Below are 21,147 nucleotides of genomic sequence, written 5' to 3' on the forward strand. Positions count from 1 at the left end.
TCCAATTTATTATTTTTATTAATGTTCGGTAAAATTCTGATTTTCTTTTGGAGCTATACAGTTTAGTCAGATTAGGCGAAATAAAAAGAATGCGGCTTTGAAATGTGGGATGTCATGGAAGAGAATGTGTATTTTCGAGGTAATATCGTAAGAAATACGGTTTTCGTTTATGCAGATGGTGAAGATAGTAAATAGGCAAAGAGATATAATGAGGATGTTGAATGTAGAAATGCAATCAACAATAACTATAATGATAATCGCAATAATAATAATAAAGATGATGCTAATAAAAATAACAATCTAATTGAGAATAAAGTACGCAAAGAGGATAAACTAGTAGGGTACAATAAAATGCAACTTCTCACTTTATGCAAGGTGTGCAATAAATTAATATCTTTTTATTCAGACTCCAAATGCATCGAATCATTTCCAAAAAATCAAATGATTCCATTAAAAACAATTAAAAATGACCTTCGCATTTCTTCAAGCATGCACTTACAAACAAAATGGCAGCATTCTATCACACGGATCATATTTCTAAATAACGAAAAATTCTGTTGACAATCGCATGTGGTGATTAAAATGGGACACCCCGTACATATCGCTCTGTCTCTGTCTGTGCCCGTGTCTCTCCGCCGCCCCTTTAAACGAGAAAATCTGATAGAGCATCTCTGGCTCAGCTGATGCCAGCACTGTCGGAGAGCTTTGTCCCCGGAATTCCGGGAGCTTGTTTTTCGATGGTGGAGGGTGCCGAGAGGTTGCGAATGGCCGGCGCGAACGAGGGCGACGACGCGCATGGGAAATGAGCCGAGGACTGAGACGGTATGGCTGGGATCGGTTCCATTATGTATGAACGCCGGTTTGATAACTTGGACCGCATCGATACCACGGGAATCTGAAAGACCCGTAAGGGTCCATTCATACATAGTCGGCCACCGAGGGACCCGGATCAAAATTGGTTACCGTATTCTTATACGTTGCAGTTTATACAGGCCGGTTAGTGATTGCCAAACCGCCCTCTGGTTGCTTTTAAAATTCTTACGGGTCTATCTACATACATATCGCGACAAATACGATGCCACATCTGTGGTTGCAAGGAAGAACGCCACATGTCATGTGTTTTCACTTTCGAGATATTGGCGGGTAACGCGTTAAGTGCCAACTGCATAAAATTCTCGCAATATCAAAATCATTTGATCGATCTAACCGAAACTGGAAAGTCCGAATTTATCAAACGAAATATTAGCGTGACTGTATTAGAATATCATGTAAAATAAGTTGTATTTTAATTTTTAACTAACTAAAATCTTGCATTTACTATATTGTATATCATTCGTTGATATATTTCTGACCATTCGTTAAAAACTGGTTTCCATTCATTAATACGTTGATATATTTCTCACTAAATTTTATCACTTTTGAAAAAGTTATAACTATGAGAAAACCCTGAAATTTTGTTCAGAAATTTAGAAACATGATAATATATCGGCTTACTTATGATAATATCATTCAAGGTACTGAATAGGGATTTTAGAACGGTTACTTTAACAAACGTGTAGCTCGAGTGTTCGTTCACTGCGCCAGTTACTCTATATAGAAAAGCATAATCGAGAATTCTAAACTACAAGAATAGACAGTTTCAAATTCGTCGCGACAAAACCCGATTAATTTCGCATAATCGAGAATTCTAAACTACAAGAATAAACAGTTTCAAATTCGTCGCGACAAAACCCGATTAATTTCGAATTCTGCTCGTCTCGAGATTAATTTTTACCAAGAGCAAGGTCCGCTGCACGCCCGTTGTATCCACATATTGCGTCCTCGAGTTAAGTTGCACGCATGCGTACGCCGGAAAGACGTTTATGCACGGCCACTTCCTGGGTTCTATGAGCGCGATGCACCTGCGACACCGGTTTATAGTCGGCGAGACCCGTCTCTGTATTCCACTCTATACGTACCGCTGCGTACGCTCGACCCATATACGCAGACCGCACACCCAGCCGCGTATTGTGCGCGCTACGCTCGGAAATCCCCGAAACTAGACAAAAATGTTAATCCCGTTGTTCCTCATTTTGTTTTATGCCCCCGAGGCTTTCTACGCCGGGGGACATGAATGCGCCGAGCTGAACCGCGAGACATTAATTTTTCATGTCTTTGAATTGCCCGTTTGTGGCTCCGTGGCATAGTAAAATTTTAGTATGCTTCTACTTCGGTTTAATTGTTGAATTATGACAATACGTATCCGTATTGAAAACGTTTCACAGTTTCGTGTCCCAAATTTTACATTCTTGAGAAATCAGTTCCGAAGCACTCCTTCGCTGTCTTCGTCATTCGGCGACCAATGTGTACGAATGCTTGGCTAATAAGGAACGTGCGGGTGGTTTCACTGTTGTGTTTGTTCAGGAAGACCGTCCTTATTTGGTGGAACCAATCACAGACTGTGCCAAGTCCTCGTAGCTACGCACAGCATTCAATCTGAGGAACAAGTAGTGGATGATACGTTTCAGTCGGTTTCCAAGAAATTAGTAGTGTAGATTTGCTTACTTAATAAAATATATTCTTTTATTTATTATTATTGCCTTGAACTGTATGCGACTTATGCAGCAGATTACAATTTTGGACATGATATATAATAGCTATCAGAAATTAAAAATTAAATTATCGTGTTACATTTCTTTGGATAGTGATATATTATATCTATATTACTAAGACTTTTGACATCAGGTTCAGCTAGGAAGGAGATAAGACAAAACGGTGTGTAGTACTTGTGTTTAAGGACTTGATTTACTAGAATTGTATACATTGCAATGGTGCTACTAGCATTATCTTAGTACACGAAGTTATCCTGTTTTGTACTAAGTAGCATTGTATGAGGAAATTCCTAGAATTTAAATGAGTAACGCGAAGCCCATTACTGCTAAAGTTATAGGACTCTACGTATACAATTATAGATCCAAATAATATAATTGAACGAGGCTGTGAAGAATATTTAACTCTCTCAATTAGTAAACTTCTCCTTATTTCTGTTATCTTAATTACTTAGATTTTATGTATTTTCTCATAGAATATGGGAATAGGTTTAGGTAGCGACGTGGTATTGTATTTTTCAAGAAATCGATATTAACTTTTCACTCGAGTGGCAACTCTGAGGTACCACCAAAATTTTTTCAGCACTTTCCAAAATAATTTTTACATTATGATTCAGATTTCAAAAATTATTAAAAGTATAACTGTAGTTGCATGAGTTACAAGATTCAATTTCATATGCATAAAATATATTTTGTCGTATAAAATGGAAATGCTATATGTGAGAAGAGTTATTTTAGAATTACAGTTAAAATAGCTTCGAGTTCAAAAGGTTAATTTTAGTTAAGGCGAAAATTACAAGTAAATGGTTCAGATTTACGTTTAATGTTGTTGTATTATATAAATATAATATAAAGCCAGTATTTTGGCCATTTTCGGAGTATTTTATGCTATACACTCAATTTTAGTTTAAAAACATCGAAGACTTACAAGAATATTCGAACAAAAGCATCGATGCATCAACGCTATGATAGATGCATGGTTTTCTTATGAATATTCAAAGTACATTGAAAGTATTGATTTGAAGAATAGAATGAGAATTAAAACGAGTTCGCGGAACAGCCTAACACGTTTAGAAGTCTGTTAAAAAGGCGAGCCAATTTTTACAGTTGGCAGTGTGTTCGGGGCATGAAAAATGAACCTGCTCGGTCTTCGTGAAAAATGCAAATGATGTCGCGGGATCCGTAATAACTGACAAGACGAAGATCGAATATGATCGATTTCGGCGTTACTGTTGACTGACGTGCACGGCAGCTCTTCGCTTTGCAACAAAATGAAAGTACGCCGTGTTCATCGATGTGTGTACACATACACGGGGGAGCAGCGTTTCGTGCATTTTGCGATATAAACTGTCTGCTATCGATATACATAGGAGCGAATATCGAAAAAGTTTCGAGGGAACCATTGTATCCTGCATGTTGTTTCTTACTTCGAGTACGGTATCTCCATATTTAACCCATTTTTCGCTCGCGTTATTTATTTACACTTTACCCGTGTCGTATATATCTTTCGTATACACATATATCCGTGGTTTATTCATGCATAAGGGCCAGTCCGTCTGGAAAAACCGGCAGGCCGCACCTTTTAAGTACTGGCTGTTCTCATATTAATCCAAGAACTTCTCGAGTGTGGCTCCGTCGCAGTTACGAGTCGTGAAAACTTTAGATAAGAACTGCTCTTCGTGGAAAACGTTCATACGTATACGTACTTACGTACGAGGTATGAACAATTTCTCGGAAAAAACTCGCTGTAAGGAAGATGACTATTAGTTTTTGAATGAATATGTACCTAGAATATGAAACTTGTTCTGTAGTGTTGACTTTTTCTTTAGGTATAATTATAGAGATTAGTTTACTATAGCAATTGGTTGGTACGACAAAAGAATTGGAGAATGAAGTTTACTCAACTTTTTCATTTATGCCTACAACGAAAATTGACGCGATGTTTGATTGTTTACAGCTGATGTCGAGTTAACCCCCTTCGGCGATTTTTCTGGTGTGCATATAAGTTACCGAGGTCTATAAAATGCACATTTCAAGTTTTCGTTAGGGACTTAGATAAAAAAGTCGAACAAAATATAATGTTTTAAATCTTTTATCAAGCTAACCACTTGCAATTTTTCCAAACAATTGTTTATCCATTGTCTAGGAAACTAACATCTCTAAGGTCTTAAAAAAATTTCAATCACTTGGTCCGATAATAGAAAAGTTATTCAATTTTGAATGGTCCACGAATACTTTCTACACGGACTGTACGTACTACACAGTATTTTGGGACCAGTCAATATTTCAAACCTCTCGATTTAGATCACTGAACCTGGAGGAGTTATTGACACGTTATATAAAGAATTCAATTTACAATGTTAAGGAAGCTTTCACAATTATTTTCCGTCAACCCTGTAATGAAATTACAGATTATTATTAAAAGAAGTTCAGAATCTGTTGAGGGAAACCTACTGGAAGCTAACGAAGTTTCATTAATTTCTATTAAATCAATCTCTCTATTGCTGCATTAACAAAGCAGCTGACGAAAATTGATTACACAAAACTAATCAGGATTAATATCGTCAGAGAGTGACTTATGTCGACCACATTATCAAACAATTCCGATGCTCTGTTATATTTATCAGGAACTGAAAATCTATAAATATTTTGACGATCTATAAATATTTTGACGATCTATAAATATTTTGACGATCTATAAATGTGTCGATAGCAAGAACCTATTTTTATCTTAATTCGTCGTAATTCGGTACAATACTGTCACAATATTATCGTAATAATACTGTTGTAATATTGCTCTGTAGTGAACAATCTCTAAGGTAATAATAGAAGATAGGGGTTGCCACACAGTTGTTGCACCGACGGACAGTCAGTGATCAAGCGATCAACGCATCGATATCCATATCCATATAATTTCTATTGTAATATAATCGCGTATCACGATATTGTAAATAAAATATCGCGCGTAGACTTAATGAAATTCGCAACAATATTTTTCGTTAGGTTACATGGCGATGCGAAAACGGTGTTTTTCAGAAAGCACGTTAGAAGTTCTCGGTACACTTAAGTAATACTTTTTAGAGTCTCCCAGGAATCTTATGCTAATCTAGTATGCTCTGGTCCGTACTTCAAACTTTCTTCTTTCGTGAACTGCTCCGACAAGGCCGCGTTTCGCTCCTTCCGCGCAATTCTTGCCTTTTTCGCTGCCACCTCTTTAGCCGCCGCGCGCCGTACACGTTCGCGAACATTTTGCATTGCTGACAATGCTGTCCGATGACGAGGACTTCAGCACCAAACTAGTTGAACGAGGGAGGACATAACCTTTACTGTCGAGTACGCCAAATTTTCCAGTCCTTTCTTTACGCGGCAGACACATTTACCTTTTACTACTTGAAAGTCAGTGCTATTGGTCACTATCCAAAATGGCTTTGAGTAATAACACGTATATCTATTTATGTCAGAATTTTGTCAGAACATTTCAATTTAAGTCAGATGTTCTCGAATTTTGTCAGAATATTTTTGTGGGGCTATATCAGCCCTGACAGAAAATATTTAATCAAAATTGATATTCGACCAAATTAATATTGCACATAAACTAGAAAAATATTGAAATATTATCCTTTGTAATTAGAAGTAATGGGGAATTAAGGAGAACTTGGCATACAGCAAATAACGAGAATAAAAAACAGTCTTCCACTTGTTATCAACTATATACAAGAAACAAAATGTTTTATGGAATAAAGCTTCCGGTCTGTAGAAATATAGGAAAAAAGTTTTTCATCAAGATCAGTATGAATAGCTCTTTGAACGTATGAAGCGTGGAACATTTTAGTATGAATTAATAATATTTTATTACCCCCTCTTAATCCTCTGCCATTTACGCTGATGTTCTTTTTAAGTTTGATCATATGTTTTCAATATGGTTGACATGAAGACTGTTTTATGCTAACGTAAGATAAGCAAATTCAAGTTGTATGTAGGATTTACCGGTTTCTACAAAAATATTGTGACAACAAATTCTACATACTGAAATGAATTATGCAATGTGAAACGTTATTAATCCCTTGCCGTACCATTTTCTTTACAATTATTACGATTGGAATATTTTCGGTCGCACTAATTTCTTCGAAGAAAATAGAATTTTATAATCATTGCGTGCTTACCTCTAATCGAATGTTTAAATATTGGTGACAAGAGAATAAAATTTTATTTCGTCTTGAAGGAATGGATGATTCATATTTAACAGCTTATTGTTATAAATCTCCGTCACGAGTCTGACTCGTTAAAGTATGGCAAGGGGTTAATACGAAGCATTAGTGATCAAAACTTTAACACTCGATATCGAGCAACTTCTTTGCGAGCGTTTTCTTTATCGAACAGTTTTTAATCAATTTTAAAAACATATAAACCTTAACAACAGACTTTGCTAAACATTTTCAAAATACTCATTATTACACGGTTTGGAGAATTCAGTAATAAATTTTTATAACTTCTGAACCATTGTAAATATTGCAATGCAATTTTGACCAAAAATAATTAAAAAATAGTAATTTTTAGCTGCTGACAATGAAATATCTTTTGCATTTGTTTAATAATAAATTTCAACGAATTTTTATTGTTACGTTCGATTATAAAGAAATTGTTTACATGTAATCATGTGAACTATTTTTGCTTTCTAAACATGCATTTCTTATTTATATTTCATACATGTGACGTTTTATGGAATACCCGCGACCCAGTGCGCCCGTGAGCGACGCGTGACGTGATCGTCTTGGAACAGTTATAACTTTAAAACTGACTTCTATAGGGACACGATCTTTTCATATTTATTTAAAACGTGATGTATAGAAATTATTTTCTGTTGCTAAAACACGGAAACTGTTGTAGTTTAGAAGTTGTCCTCTGTCAAATATAGAGAATTTCTTTAATTTGTCACGGATCAATCAGTGCTACTTTTTTATATTTTATTGTTAGTAATGATTAAAGAAATATATGATTTATTATTTAAAAATGTAATCATTATAGTATAAAATGACTGAGCGAATATATGAAATGAAATAGGTGAGGAGTTTTAGCAGACGAAATATTTTACTCTCAAATTTAAATATCTGTAATAACTAAAACTTTTATTCAATTTTACTAATTTCTTTATTTTAGAGATCTATAGATCTTTATAAAGCAGCACTAATCGAATGACTATCAATTTGAAAAAATTGTCTTTTTCATTGACTGTTCCTGAATCCTTCAAACCGAACCACTGTGCGCCGGCGTGATCGTGTTAAGCGACGATATCTATAAAACGGAAAGACGTGACTTGCGGCGTTCTTAATTGCAATCATAATATTGTTTAATTCTACAAAGAAAATAATTAAGAACTAAGAAGTGTCAATTAACGTCTGTGACTGCAAAATAAATCGTATGTTAAAGTATAACGACTCTGTAACTGCATCACCTCGTTGCTAAAAACGACGATTAAGATGCGTACGCGAAAAAGGGGAAAAGCGAAAGTCTTTGGGAAGAATGGGGATTATAAAATATGCATGTTCGTCGCACGGGGAAGTCTTCTCTATACTTTCCAGTTACGACAGGATCGATGGAGACCCTCTTTAAAGCTAACACACTGCGGTCCATGTTTCAGGACGGGGAGTGGTGCTGGATAGTCAGGGTCCGGTGCTGATCTCAGAGCCACGCTCGTCGGTAGAATTCTCGAACGAGACCGGGACAATGATCCATTGTTCGGCACAAGGCAGTCCCCCGCCGAGGATTGATTGGCTTATGGGGGACGGGTCACCGGTGCTCCCTATACCGAACATCCGCGAGACGCTGGTAAACGGTTCGATGTACTTCTTGCCGTTCGGCGCGGAGAGCTACCGACACGATGTCCACTCGGCCGTCTACAGATGTCAAGCTTCGAACAGCGTCGGCAGGGTGTTGGGCCGTGAAATCACGGTAAAGGCCGGTGAGTACCTTTATTTCACCTCTTCCGGCCGATTGGATTCCCCCTTCACCGTCTGGATGAGGAAAATCGTTCGCATATAACAGCCCCATCGACCATACAATTATGGGCGCCCAGCAATTTCGATGTGAAAGTCATAATTCTTGAAAGGACAAGAAATGGAAAATATAGAATTTTCGATGAACTAAATAACATTCTTTTAAATAAAACACTGTAACTGCATAATCTTTTAAATAAAAGAATGTAGTTGCATAATCTTTTAAATAAAAGAATGTAGCTGCATAATCTTTTAAATAAAAGAATGTAGTTGCATAATCTTTTTAATAAAAGAATGTAGCTGCATAAATTTTTCAATAAAAAAATGTAACTGCACAATCTTTTTAATAAAATAATGTTATTTAATGTTTCTATTTTTAAATAACATTCACGCGTTCCATGTAAGATCGATGGGTTTACATATACAGTGATTGGCCGTATAAGTACGAATGGTATGCAATTGATAGAAAAGAACTATTTATCTTTAAAATTTAATAATAAAAATTACTGCAATTGGCATAGAAAGACTCGATACGAAATTTCGAAGTTTGTATGAAACAGTTTTTGAAATTTTTCTGGCAGGGGAGCAGGATCTTAAGAGAAAAGCTTATTAAAAGATTAACGAATTTTCATGAATTTGTTTTAAGCAGTATGTACGATTCTTGTAAATTTATCACATTAGTCGAGTAACTAACAAAAACTAGCTTAGCTAAAACGTGGTACAATTAATGTTGTCAAAGTGACTTTTTCCAGCACATTGTTAAAAAATTCCGTTGTTCTATTATACTTACCAGAAACTTATATCCTAGAAATATTTCGTCAGTTTATAAATGTGTCCACAGAATTAGTCCACTTTTAAATTCAAAGATTGGCGGAACTGTAGAATAGTTTGAAGAAAAAGTTCATATTTATTACATCACTCGGAATAATAATAGTTCGTCCACATTGAAGATGTTAAATATTATAAAAAAACGTATTAAATAACCTATAGTACAAAGTCAGTTTCGGAGATGGAAAGTCAAATTACGGTTCAAGATAATCAAGATTCTACGATTGCTCAATTATAAAATTAATTACGGTGCCTTCGTATCTCTCGCGTTTTACGACAATGCAATTTAATTAACCCTCCAGTGTACAAGAGAATAGAACACGCGAGAAATTCTGAAAATATCGCATGTTTTCAATAACAATTGTAACAATTATTTTCTTTATGATAAAATGGCTCGTCACAAAAAATTGGTATAAATAAAACAAGGAATTTGTTCGAATTGTAGTCGATCTCACCAGAACAGTCCTTACAATAGGAATTATTATATTATTGCTATCATTATAGTACACATTGTATATTATTTACAAATTAAAAGAAGTTATACAAATTATATATTATCATATTACAAATAATATTATTATTTATAACAAATAAGATTTAGTGGAAAAATCAATTAATAATTCGGCATGCCGAGTATCTACTGTGACAGCCGTTAAAAAAAGCTCTTGTTACACGTAAATTCAACATTGTTAACTTCGTTTCTACCTTCGCATAGCTCCAATTCTTCATCGGCATGTATACTTCCACCCCGCGCACTCGAATATGTTTCGTACATGCTACTACGCCCACCCGATTCTGCCGCAATTACCGGCACACACTCGGCGCGCTTCTTTCAAAATATTCGACCGCTCACAATTCCCTGATAATTGCACAAAGGACACGAAAAAATAAAACACCGAGCACTCGGCCGTTCCTCCGTTCACCGTCGTACCACACTAATTACGGGTGGCTTTATTTTTCGCGGTATCTCGCGAACCGCGACTTAGTCGGAAGAATATACAAAAATCGTTGAGACAAAGCCCGGCTCTTGCGGTAGCAGACTATAACGCGGCAGTAATCCGACGAAAAATTGCCGGGGTCCATTTCCACGGGGTATCGTTACTTGCAATTATGCCATTGAGAGAGCCGACGCGCAGCTGTGGAGTACGCGGCGGTTTGCTGTTAGCCGAGAGCGAATTTCGCCTCGCACTTAACGTTCCCCGGGCATCGGAGTCGGATGTTTAGCGCCTTCGCCGCGATGTTCCATTTCCTCGGCGCGGGAAAAAAAATCGGCTGCGACACCGGCGGGGAGGAAAGATATGTCCCCCGCCTCGACGGTATTGGTCGCCGCGCAGCCGAGACGGCGTCCCGCGGATATCTCGACCGGCCGTAAATGTAATCGGCCGTACCGCGGAATGATGTTCTAAACCGCGATTCCGGGAGAAAACGGCGGAAGAATGATCACGGCTCTGGAGAGCCCGAGCCAACTACATTTATCGCCGCTGGTACGCTCGGTCCGCCGCTGCCGCTTCGCAGATGTATGGCCTTAAACTCGCGCCCGCTTATGGCTAACAAGCGGCACTCACTGCCAAGATCAAGATTCGCAGGTTCTCGCCCGCTGCCAAGTGCTTTCACCCACATTCTCGCGACGCTTGCACAGCTACGGGCTGCAGGTTGCGTCGCTAACAACGTACGAAACGTGTCTTATGGATTCCTGATGGTTTTATTCTTGGGCATTGCTTATTTATTCAGGGGAGTGGTGAGTTGACATATGAAGGAGACGTGTTGCAATACTGAACAAAAGAATGACCAATAGGTTCAAGCTCAACAAGCATTAAACGTCTCAAAGACGTCCATTTTACGTCCATTTTAGACCGGCACGTTTTGCACCCTAAAATGGTCGTCTATAAGATCTCTTATTTCGGACATTCAAAGAACGTTCAATTTTGGACGTTGACAAGACGTCTTAAAGATGGCTTATAGACATCCCGAATTGTACATAGTTTTAACTCTTTGCACTCGAAGCCATTTTAACTGCAAATTCGGATATAATTTTCCTAGCTCACAGTATTCTCATTGTAACAAAGTGCACTTTTATGCATACGAAATTGATTCTTCTGACTCTATTTATCTGTCACTATTTAACAATTTTTTAAATCTAAACTTTGTTGTATTTATTTTATAACTCAGTTATAAAAATTATCTTGGGTCGTGATAGAACAATGACAGTGGTGCCACAAAGTCACCACACGATTGCAAACGGTTAACATCTGAAGGGAAACATTTTTAAAACACTTAAAATATATTTTCAAAGAATTTTTTATCAGTGCTTTTAAATACAACTTTAACATAGTCGATGAAAACAACAAATAAATATGACGACGAGAATTTTATTTCTACACATTTTATACAAACTGCTCGTTGCCAAGACGATTAGCAATCTATTTTCTACAAAGACAACTTTTTCAGTAGTTCATCCGTTATGACATAGTAAATTCTTCTCAATTATCCCTCAGCTTGTAAACAAAAGTGGACCTTGGTCGGTTTACCTTGCCGCGAACACGACTCGTTTTTATAGTTGTAGATAATTGGTAACTATAAAAACGGGTTGCAAAGTTCAATAATTGTTAATAAAGTCCTTTTGTTTTAATTACTTATACATATATACTACTGCTAATTTCATGAAAGATAAGTTTTTACAAATGGTTTACAAATAACCTGCAAAAGGCCTACGAACGGCCTAAAAATCGTCTCAAAGACGTCCATAAGACATCTATAAAATGTACATAAAACGTCCATAAGATGTTTCTTAAACGTTTCAAGAATGTCTTAAAGACTGCTTAAAGATGTCTTGATTTGTAACACGGACTTTGTAGGGCGTTCGTAGGATATTAGAGAAGTTGAGACAATAAACCATTTACGCTCTTACATTTCCGTTTATTGAGCTTGTAAATGTTGAGCTTTACTGTGGAGTTAATTTAGAATCATTGTAATGAATCGATTGATACGACTAAATAACAGAATTATTCAGTTAATACAATTAGGTATGCATATTAATTGCATTGTATATGTTAATGACTGAAAATGGCCAGAAATTATTCCAAATTACATGAACTTAACTAATGCAGATTGATTGGTAGAAAAATTCGTTTTGTAATTTAATAATCTGACCTTTCATAACAAAGTTTACAAGTATTTATTCTCTGTCACTGTGAGATTCGATAATAAACCGAGAGAAAGGAGACCGGAGAAATGTCCCGAATCAAAGACAGTTTCGTTTTATGGAATTTTATACGCCGTAACATGTGAACTTTGATTCTTTTTCCCCAAAGATTGCATTTCCCGGAAACTATTGATATTCGGAGCACGTATTCAAATGCATACTCTGCTCTCTTGAAAATCTGCGAAGTTTTATCATAAACTAATAATTCTCTAACAAAAAGAAGTGATATCGATCCTGAAACTTCTCTCGCGTCTACTGAATAAAATACTTCCATTAAAACACGTATCTATTCCCTAAACATACGATCTACTGTTGACGTTACATGCGAACTGGCAGATGCGAAACTAAATTTACTGGACGGCGAAGAACTCGTCACGATCGCGACGTTTCTGACAGGTTTAATTTTCAATTGGACACATTCTGGTTATATAAGCTGAAATTAGATTACTTGAAAATATCCAAGATATCCACTTTTGTAGAGCATGAATGACTACATATGCATCGTGATATAGCTGCCTTAAGAATAGCCACGGCCATCTTGAAAGCATTAATAGAAAATTGAAAATCCTATTCGGGTCTGCATACAATAGCCTACCAAAGAATTCGCACACCTTTGTAAATGGAATAACTATTTTAAAAACTGCGCTACATTACTTGAACCTTCTTAGATAATACAAGGACTAGTCTACTAGGCAATAAATAAAATTCTCTCTTTTTTTAACCCTTTGCACTCGAGTGGTGACTCTGAGACACCACTAAACACCACTGTTCTATCGCGTCCCATGATAATTTTTATGCAAACGCAGTTTAGGTTTAAAAAATTGTTAAATAGTGAAACTATCGGTATGAGTGGCAAGAATAAATTTCGTATGCATAAAAGTGCACTTTGTTGCATAAAATAGAAATACTATGAGCCGGAAATTTTAGTTCAGATTTACAGTTAAAATGACTTCGAGTGCAAAAGATTAAGTTTGCTATCACTTGGCATGATAACAAAATAAGAAGCTTATTTTTTAACTTTTTTATTTGAGTCCATAACCAAGATTTAAAAAATCAAATCACAAATAAATTCATTATACAACACCTTTACTTTATTGATAATAAAACATAAAATTTATGATAAAATCATTCGTCCGACAATTGTTTGATTGAATTGACAGATTTCGATGACAAAGGATTCAAATTTTCTTTCGATTTAATAGAAATGATTGGCAGCCATATTTATCGAATCGTGTATGAAACGTTCGTCACCAGTCCGATTCGTTATTATGGTGTAAGGGGTTAACCCCTTGCACTATGATTCCTTTCATATTGTGTTAATTAGCATTTATTCGTTCTTAATATTATCTTTAGTAGAACTAAACAATTCCTATTTTTTATATTGTCTTTATTTATCTTCGTCCCTGTACTTCAATAAAAGAATAATTAAATTTAATTGCGATTCGAAGTAAATTAATAATATTCATATTTAGTACATCATGCATGTAATCTTTATCACGAGTCTGACTCGTTATTATAGTGCAAGGGGTTAACCCCTTAACGTACCATTTACTTGACAGTAACTGCGATTAGGAATTTTTCAATTGGCACAATTTCTTAGAAGGAACAGAACATTAATGTTTATTCCGTGCCTGAATTTGCTCGTATACATAAATATTAATAATAAGGGATTAGAATTTCATTCCAATTTTAAAGAACAGAATAACATCCATACTTAATCATTTATTACTAGTAATATCCATCGCGAGACGGACTCGTCAAAGTACGGCAAGTGGTTAATAATGGTGCACGCATCAACTTCAACCACGGAATCCGACTTTTATCCAGATCTGGCAGTACAGCAAATAAACGTTGATTCTCGTTACCGGAAGTGAAACAGCATGGTGAAATCTTCTTTTAGCGGGCAACCGCGACAAACGGTCACGAGCGGGATTCTTTCGGGCTTGGAGCGAGACCGGCATAACGATCCTCCCTCCCCGACGTCCTGCCAAGAATCACTTATCGCATTTAACGGCTAGTGAGCCGGGGGAATTTCTGCGCGACTCCGAAAAAGAATCGCGGCTTTGGATTACGCGAGGAAAGGTGGATTACGCGGCTGGCGGCCGAGGAGCCCGATTCAGAGTTCGCCTGGCTGAGGGGACGGGGCTGCGAGGGGCTCTAATTACTAAAAGCACGACGGCCAGACGGTCTGAAAACCGGCGTTGTTCGCGGACGGAATAACGAGCTTATAATAGAAGGTGTCTAGTATATGTTATCGAGTCTAAGTGGTCCGACGACGGGTTTTACGAACGAAATCCCGCGGCGATAAGTTGTCGTGGCGTTTATTTACATAGCGGACGACCTCGCCGGTTTTAATGACCCTGAAATGTATTCTCGGTGTTATATCATTCTAACGGGAAGAGGCTCACAGGCCTGACGCTGACTTTTTCATGAGATTTTTCACGGAGGTAGAGCTTACAAAACTGAATCTAATGATACCCGATTTTAGGCGCAGACGGCTACTTTTTCAGATATTTAGTGTTATAGTTGTTGGTAACAGAGCCAGAAAGATAAGCCGCCGCGCTGCGTCGTGTTCAGGCATGCCAAAGAAGAGCTCACATGTGATCGGGAAATACTATTTCTTGCGCAGAAGAAGTCCGTCGTTCCAGCAGAGGGACTAGAGTATTTTACTTGCTCCGTTTGAGCTGGGTGTCCGTAGTTTCCATTTTTCTAAAATCACCAAAACCTACTTGTATTAGTAAACGAGAATACCAATAAAGGAGCAAGATTATTTGGCTTGTAATAATTAAAAGTTTTAAGTTGAAACAAAATGAAAGAGGCTAAGTAGAGCGGGCGACCGATTCCTTTCGCCTCTTACGTCATTTAGTCTATGCATAGTGTTTCATTTTCTCGTTTCACGATATTACCCCTTGCCGTACTTTGACGAGTCAGACTCGTGATGAAGATTTTTAATAATAAGCTGTTAGAAATGTTCATCCCTTCCTGTAAGTGGGAATTAAATTTTATTCTCTTGTTACCAATATTTAAATATAAAATTCCTTTGCTATCTATTCTAAAAATTCTAATCATAGTTATTGTAAAGAAAATGGTATGGTAAGGGGTTAATGTAGTACTGTACTCGAATAATACATTACAAGACTGCGAACATGAGAAGAATACTGCATGAGGAAAACATGATTGTTTTCACTTATACTTTATAAATATTGAACACATATTTGAGACGGTAACGGGAGTCATGAGGCGTTGTTTGTCTTTAATCGGCCAGTCTCGAGTCCCTCGTTTTGTGCAAACTCAATGTTGCAGCTAACTTGGGGCTAATAGAAAGGAACCATTTCTGCCAATAAGGAAAACGCGTTTACCCTAGTTCTGCGAAGTCATTAGAACGTTAGAACATTGATGGGTACCGCTCCTACACTTTTCTTAGTAGACTTTTTCTAAACAACGGACAGTAAGTTCCGTTCCTCCACTGTATCACTTGTGAAAATTTTTATATTTAACCCCTTGCACTACGATGTCTTTCGCGCTTCGTTGATTGGCACTTATTTGTCCTTAATACTTTTAATACTAGGACCAGACAATTTTTATTTATTTTATTGTCTTTATGTACTTTTGTCTCTAAATTTTGATAAGAGAAGAATTTATCTTTATTTCTATCAAATTTAACATTAAATATCTCAAGAATTATAAACTGACTGCACCCGAAGCTGGGTATCATATGACTCAGTTTTAATAACCCTATCACTGTGCAAAAGCTCATAAAAATTCATTTCACGAAACAAGTTGAAATACCCGATGTATATTGCGTTGGAAACTATGAAATGGGCGTTTTTGTTTAGTCCGTTTTCAGCTGTAACTGAGATAGGTTCATTGTAACGTGTACTTGATAGATTTATTTATAAATTTTAAAGATATTCTTCTTACTTATTTCGTAAAATTTCTTCGCATTTGTATTATATTTTTATTTGATTTTTCTCCGATATCAGATGGAAAGAAAACGCGATTTACATCTACCTTTTTTTGTACGAAGAAATGCAATAACCGTGATGATATTATAAAAGACTTTGAATTGGCAGAAAGTCGTAGATATCAATGAAAGTTATTGCGATTGAATATAATAAATAATGCGAAAAATTGCGCTTTTAGTTTTTTATTTTTACTCAACACCCGTTTCATAGTTTCCAACCTAATACATATTTTTCAAGAACACCGTGTATAGCCATACAAATAGCAAGTTAGTGTTAGTAATTTCATGGTGATTAAAATTGATAAGGTTTACCACATCGTAAATAATCATCGTTGTCGAACTGCGCGTTTTACGGATATTGATTAACCGACGGGATTGTTGCGATAGCCGTAAAGAAACTATTAATTGAGAATATTCTGGTCGGCGGGGAATTTGTGGTTTGATATCGCTAGTCTTACGGTGGTGACGATAATGTCCCTCCTTGTCCGCGGATCAATCTTTATAACGTCACGGAATGACGGTGGTGACATCAGATTGGAGGTATGAACAATGCGATTAAACATTATTAGTCTATAACCACCTATGGAGTTAATAGCTGTGATTAAATTGTTCGAATGGAGTAACATAGACGTCCGATGAAGTCTACGTGATTTTATGGCTGGCTGGTGGTTTTTCTCATACAGTAGTGAAATATTCTTTCCTATGGTTCCACCAAACGTAGACAAATATTGTTTGCTAGAAGAATAATAAATTGTTACTTTGCTAGTGGACGAAAGATAAATATAACGTTGAATTTTTAGATCTTCCGGTTTAGAATTTTCTATCTAACTTGCAACTCCAGTTTTATTTTAGTTTGTTATGTAAATAAAAATCGATTAGAATCCAGACGGTTCTAAGATATATGTAGAAGCAGTTTCTAAAGTAAATCTTGTCTTTCTTATTCTTATATTCTAAAATAAGATTTTCCAATTTCAGCTTCTTTTATGTTACGCTCATCACTAATTCTCTTATTACTGTTGGCATTTAAAGACGTTTTCATTTGTTTTTTTATGTTGGCGCTTGGAAGCATTGATTTAGTTTAGTTCACTGACATTCGAGGTGTTTGTAGTCGCTTATTTTACATCGTTCTAAGAAAACTGATAACCGACAAATCGCAAGTAATTATAACAAATATATGTAACGCGATTCAATATTTTTACTATTTGAACATACAGTGAGTCACATTTAACCCCTTACTGTAGTTTGACGAGTCCGACTTGCGATGGAAATTACTAGTAATAAATTATTGCGTATGAATGTTATTCTGTTCTTTAAAATTGGAATAAAATTTTAAATCCTTGTTATTAACATTTCAGCATTTTAGTAAACACAGGCGCGGAATAAACATTAATGTTCTGTCCCTTTTAAGAAATTATATTAATTTAAAAATTCCTAATCGCAGTAACTGTGAAGAAAATGGTACGGTTAAATTCGAACAACTTTTCAATTACGATTGATAATGATTGAAAAGATGGTGTTATTTCACCTTTTTAATCAGAGCCTAGAGCGAGAAATCAATCTAATCTGATTTTTAGATCATGGTAGAGATGAAAAAATCCATATTTTCAGTTATTGATCGTAAAATCTGATTTTAAAGGCCATTCGTCTAATTGAAATTTTTGCAAAAATTGTTTTACTCAATGTTCAACTAGTTAATGCAACAGTTAAACACTGCAGAACGTTGCAAGTCTCCTGGTCACAACTTTTAAAAAGTTATTCACTGTACCTTTATTAAATGCTTACTGACGAAAAATGTCAACATTCACAGTGTAAATTGCGATTAACCTGCCGCCATACTAATTCGGTACTAAAATCAAAAAATAATACAAACTAACATTCGATGTAATAAAACTAATAGAAACGTTCTACGTTTAAATCCAATCACGAATATTTCTAGCGAAAGCATTTCAGTGCACCATAGATAGTAGTCTTACGTTCGTTCGAAAGTGTCAATAATTCACGAAGCCGAAACCTCGTTGACGATGGCGCTGGAATCAGAAAGATTCGTTTCTGATCCTTTCGTCATATTCGCGAGCCCGACGTTTTCATTTCACGATGATACGGTCTTCTTCATCCACGATTTTCTTCATCCTCGCCCTCCATTCTTTGCGAGCAACGAAACTGTCATGAACGCTGACGCCGCTGTTGTTACCCTGGCAGCGAAGTGATCGTAACTCTCTTTACAGTGGTGCGGCAGAAGTACGAAGTCATGGTGCGAGATGCTTTCGTCATGGCTGGAAATACCGGAGTTATCAGGTGCGATATACCGACGTTCGTTAAGGAATACGTGGCTGTCACGTCCTGGGTCCGAGACTCCACATTCAACATCTTCCCGACGCCGAGAGGTGGTAAGTGAAATTGCAATAAGTACGCGCGGTTCAATAAGAGCGAAACGTGGTACGTGCCTGGCGTGTTAAGGCCAAACACGGTCGATATGTTTTCAAACCAGAAGTTGCAGGCGTAAATAGTAAATACTGGTGCTGTCAGAGAAAATCTTTGTTAGACTATACTTAATATTTATATCTTTATATAGTTATATATTTATGCAAAAAGTTTAAAGATATTCCATAAGATAATCTTTCGTCAAATTCAAAAGTCATACATATCTCTTAACATTTGAATTAAAGAGTGAGTATACAGTTACTTGTGTAACGTATATTTTTCAAAATAATTGCTTATAGTTTAGAAATATCAGAAATCAATCTGACTACCCAATCAATCTGCTACAATTTTTGATTAAATAAATTGATTGAATATCCAAGCTATTAAAACAATCTATGAATTTAAAATTATTTACACGTAAATTATAGAGTGAAATAGGAAAGAGAACATAAAGCAAAACAGAACAATTACTAGTTTGTAAATAAATTAACAAAATGAAGGATCAAGTGTAAAACAGAATTCAAAAATATTAAATTTTAGTATTATTAAATTGCTTTCATCTTACTACCATTACTAGGAAGAAAAACAAATGTCTATATAACTTTTGCCTCTTAACGCTGATATAAATAATGTTTGTTTTTCATAAAAATTTGCAATATAGTAATTAATTTCATGTGGTTATGAACGTAAAGGCTGAAATATGAAAATGAACAAGCTATTAAATCCAACATTTATGGTTGCCAAGTTTTATTACAATTGACCAGGTTTAAACTGGGTATTGTCCTTCGGGATGGTCTCTTATGTTGCTACCATGCATTTCCAACGTTAATTACATCCCGGGGTACCTAACTACTCTCATCTTAAAATATCATTAACACGTTCCGTGCCGAGCTGTTTTTACTTGAGCCTGCATTCTGACGCATTGATACTTTAAAAATTAATATGTCAAATGTGTTTATAAATTATTGTATATATTACTTAATATAAAACAAATTGTTATGGCTTATACTTTTACAGAAAATCAATTCATCACTTCTATACTTGGTATAAAATATTTTCTTAGAGCATTAAATAAACATGTAAGGGTGTACCACACAGGTGATACTTTTAACACAGTGTTAATGCACGTCTAAATCTATCCTAATCATTACCACACATCGTATAGCAAATATCGCCTCCTTTTTATGTGTCTATTGTAATTATTTATATAATTAATAAACAAAACAAGAAAACTTTTATTGACCGCATGCCTAAATTTAAATTATTGTTCGGATTTTTGAAAGAGATGATTAAAAATATCGATTTACAAGAGTCGACTGACTTGTTGCCCTAAGGGATGGGGTTAATCTTCACATTTGTATTTTAGAAACATGTTTGCTAATTCTTATGTTGACTATTCGTTATCCAAGTGCTGATTTATTATAAATCCTTCAACAATTTTTTAGGTTCTTCTAGAAATATAATATCGTTCTGAATGTTCATTGTTTGTAGTTTAGTTTGTCATTATACAGGCTTATGGACTAATATCTAAACCTTAGAACGATCCCCTGGGGTAACCGCATAACGCAACCGCAAGCGATCGCATAACCTCCAACGTGTAAATAAATACTAACACTTCGAAACATTCATGGAGGAACAACAAATTTCTTTTTAATTTTATGAAAGTTATAAATAACATTTTGATTATTACGATATTATTTTGTGTCACTCGTAATCCTGTTCCTATGCCAAAAATGGATGGTGGTAGTTCTAGGGTTAAATACCAATTAAAACTTATCCACGTTAAAAAAGAAATTAAAATCAAGATGTCACGACAAAAAAAGAATCTAATTGCAGATATAAGACAGAAGTCGAGAGCATATATATGTATGTCTCCGCGTAAAAATACTCAATTAACGCTTGCGCCGAGTTGAACTCTGGTGACATTTTCAAAGATCGTTCAACCGAATCACGATGAGGCTCTATCGCCTTATCGAGCAAGAGTCAAGCCTGGGAAATAGTAAATAGCCGAGAACAAATACGACGGAACTGTCCCACCTCACCGGGCGGAATCCTCTTGTTAACAAATATCGAAGGTATTTCACCGCGATGGAATAGCCGTCGGACTAATTCGCGTTTCGCCGGGTATCGCGGATGACAACGGTCCCGACT

The 21,147-nt window shown here is 36.1% G+C and overlaps 1 protein-coding gene across 1 annotated transcript in view; it reads left to right on the plus strand.

Moving 5' to 3' along the window:
- Positions 1 to 21,147, plus strand: part of LOC144475900 (cell adhesion molecule Dscam2) — a 265,598-nt gene that overhangs the window by 82,521 nt on the left and 161,930 nt on the right. Inside the window, exons 2-3 of the mRNA XM_078192303.1 lie at positions 8,227 to 8,547; positions 18,801 to 18,962. Of these exons, the coding sequence (XP_078048429.1) occupies positions 8,227 to 8,547; positions 18,801 to 18,962 (483 nt within the window). The remainder of the gene's footprint in view (positions 1 to 8,226; positions 8,548 to 18,800; positions 18,963 to 21,147) is intronic.

Source organism: Augochlora pura, chromosome 10 (assembly GCF_028453695.1).
Source record: "Augochlora pura isolate Apur16 chromosome 10, APUR_v2.2.1, whole genome shotgun sequence".
Taxonomy (NCBI): domain Eukaryota; kingdom Metazoa; phylum Arthropoda; class Insecta; order Hymenoptera; family Halictidae; genus Augochlora; species Augochlora pura.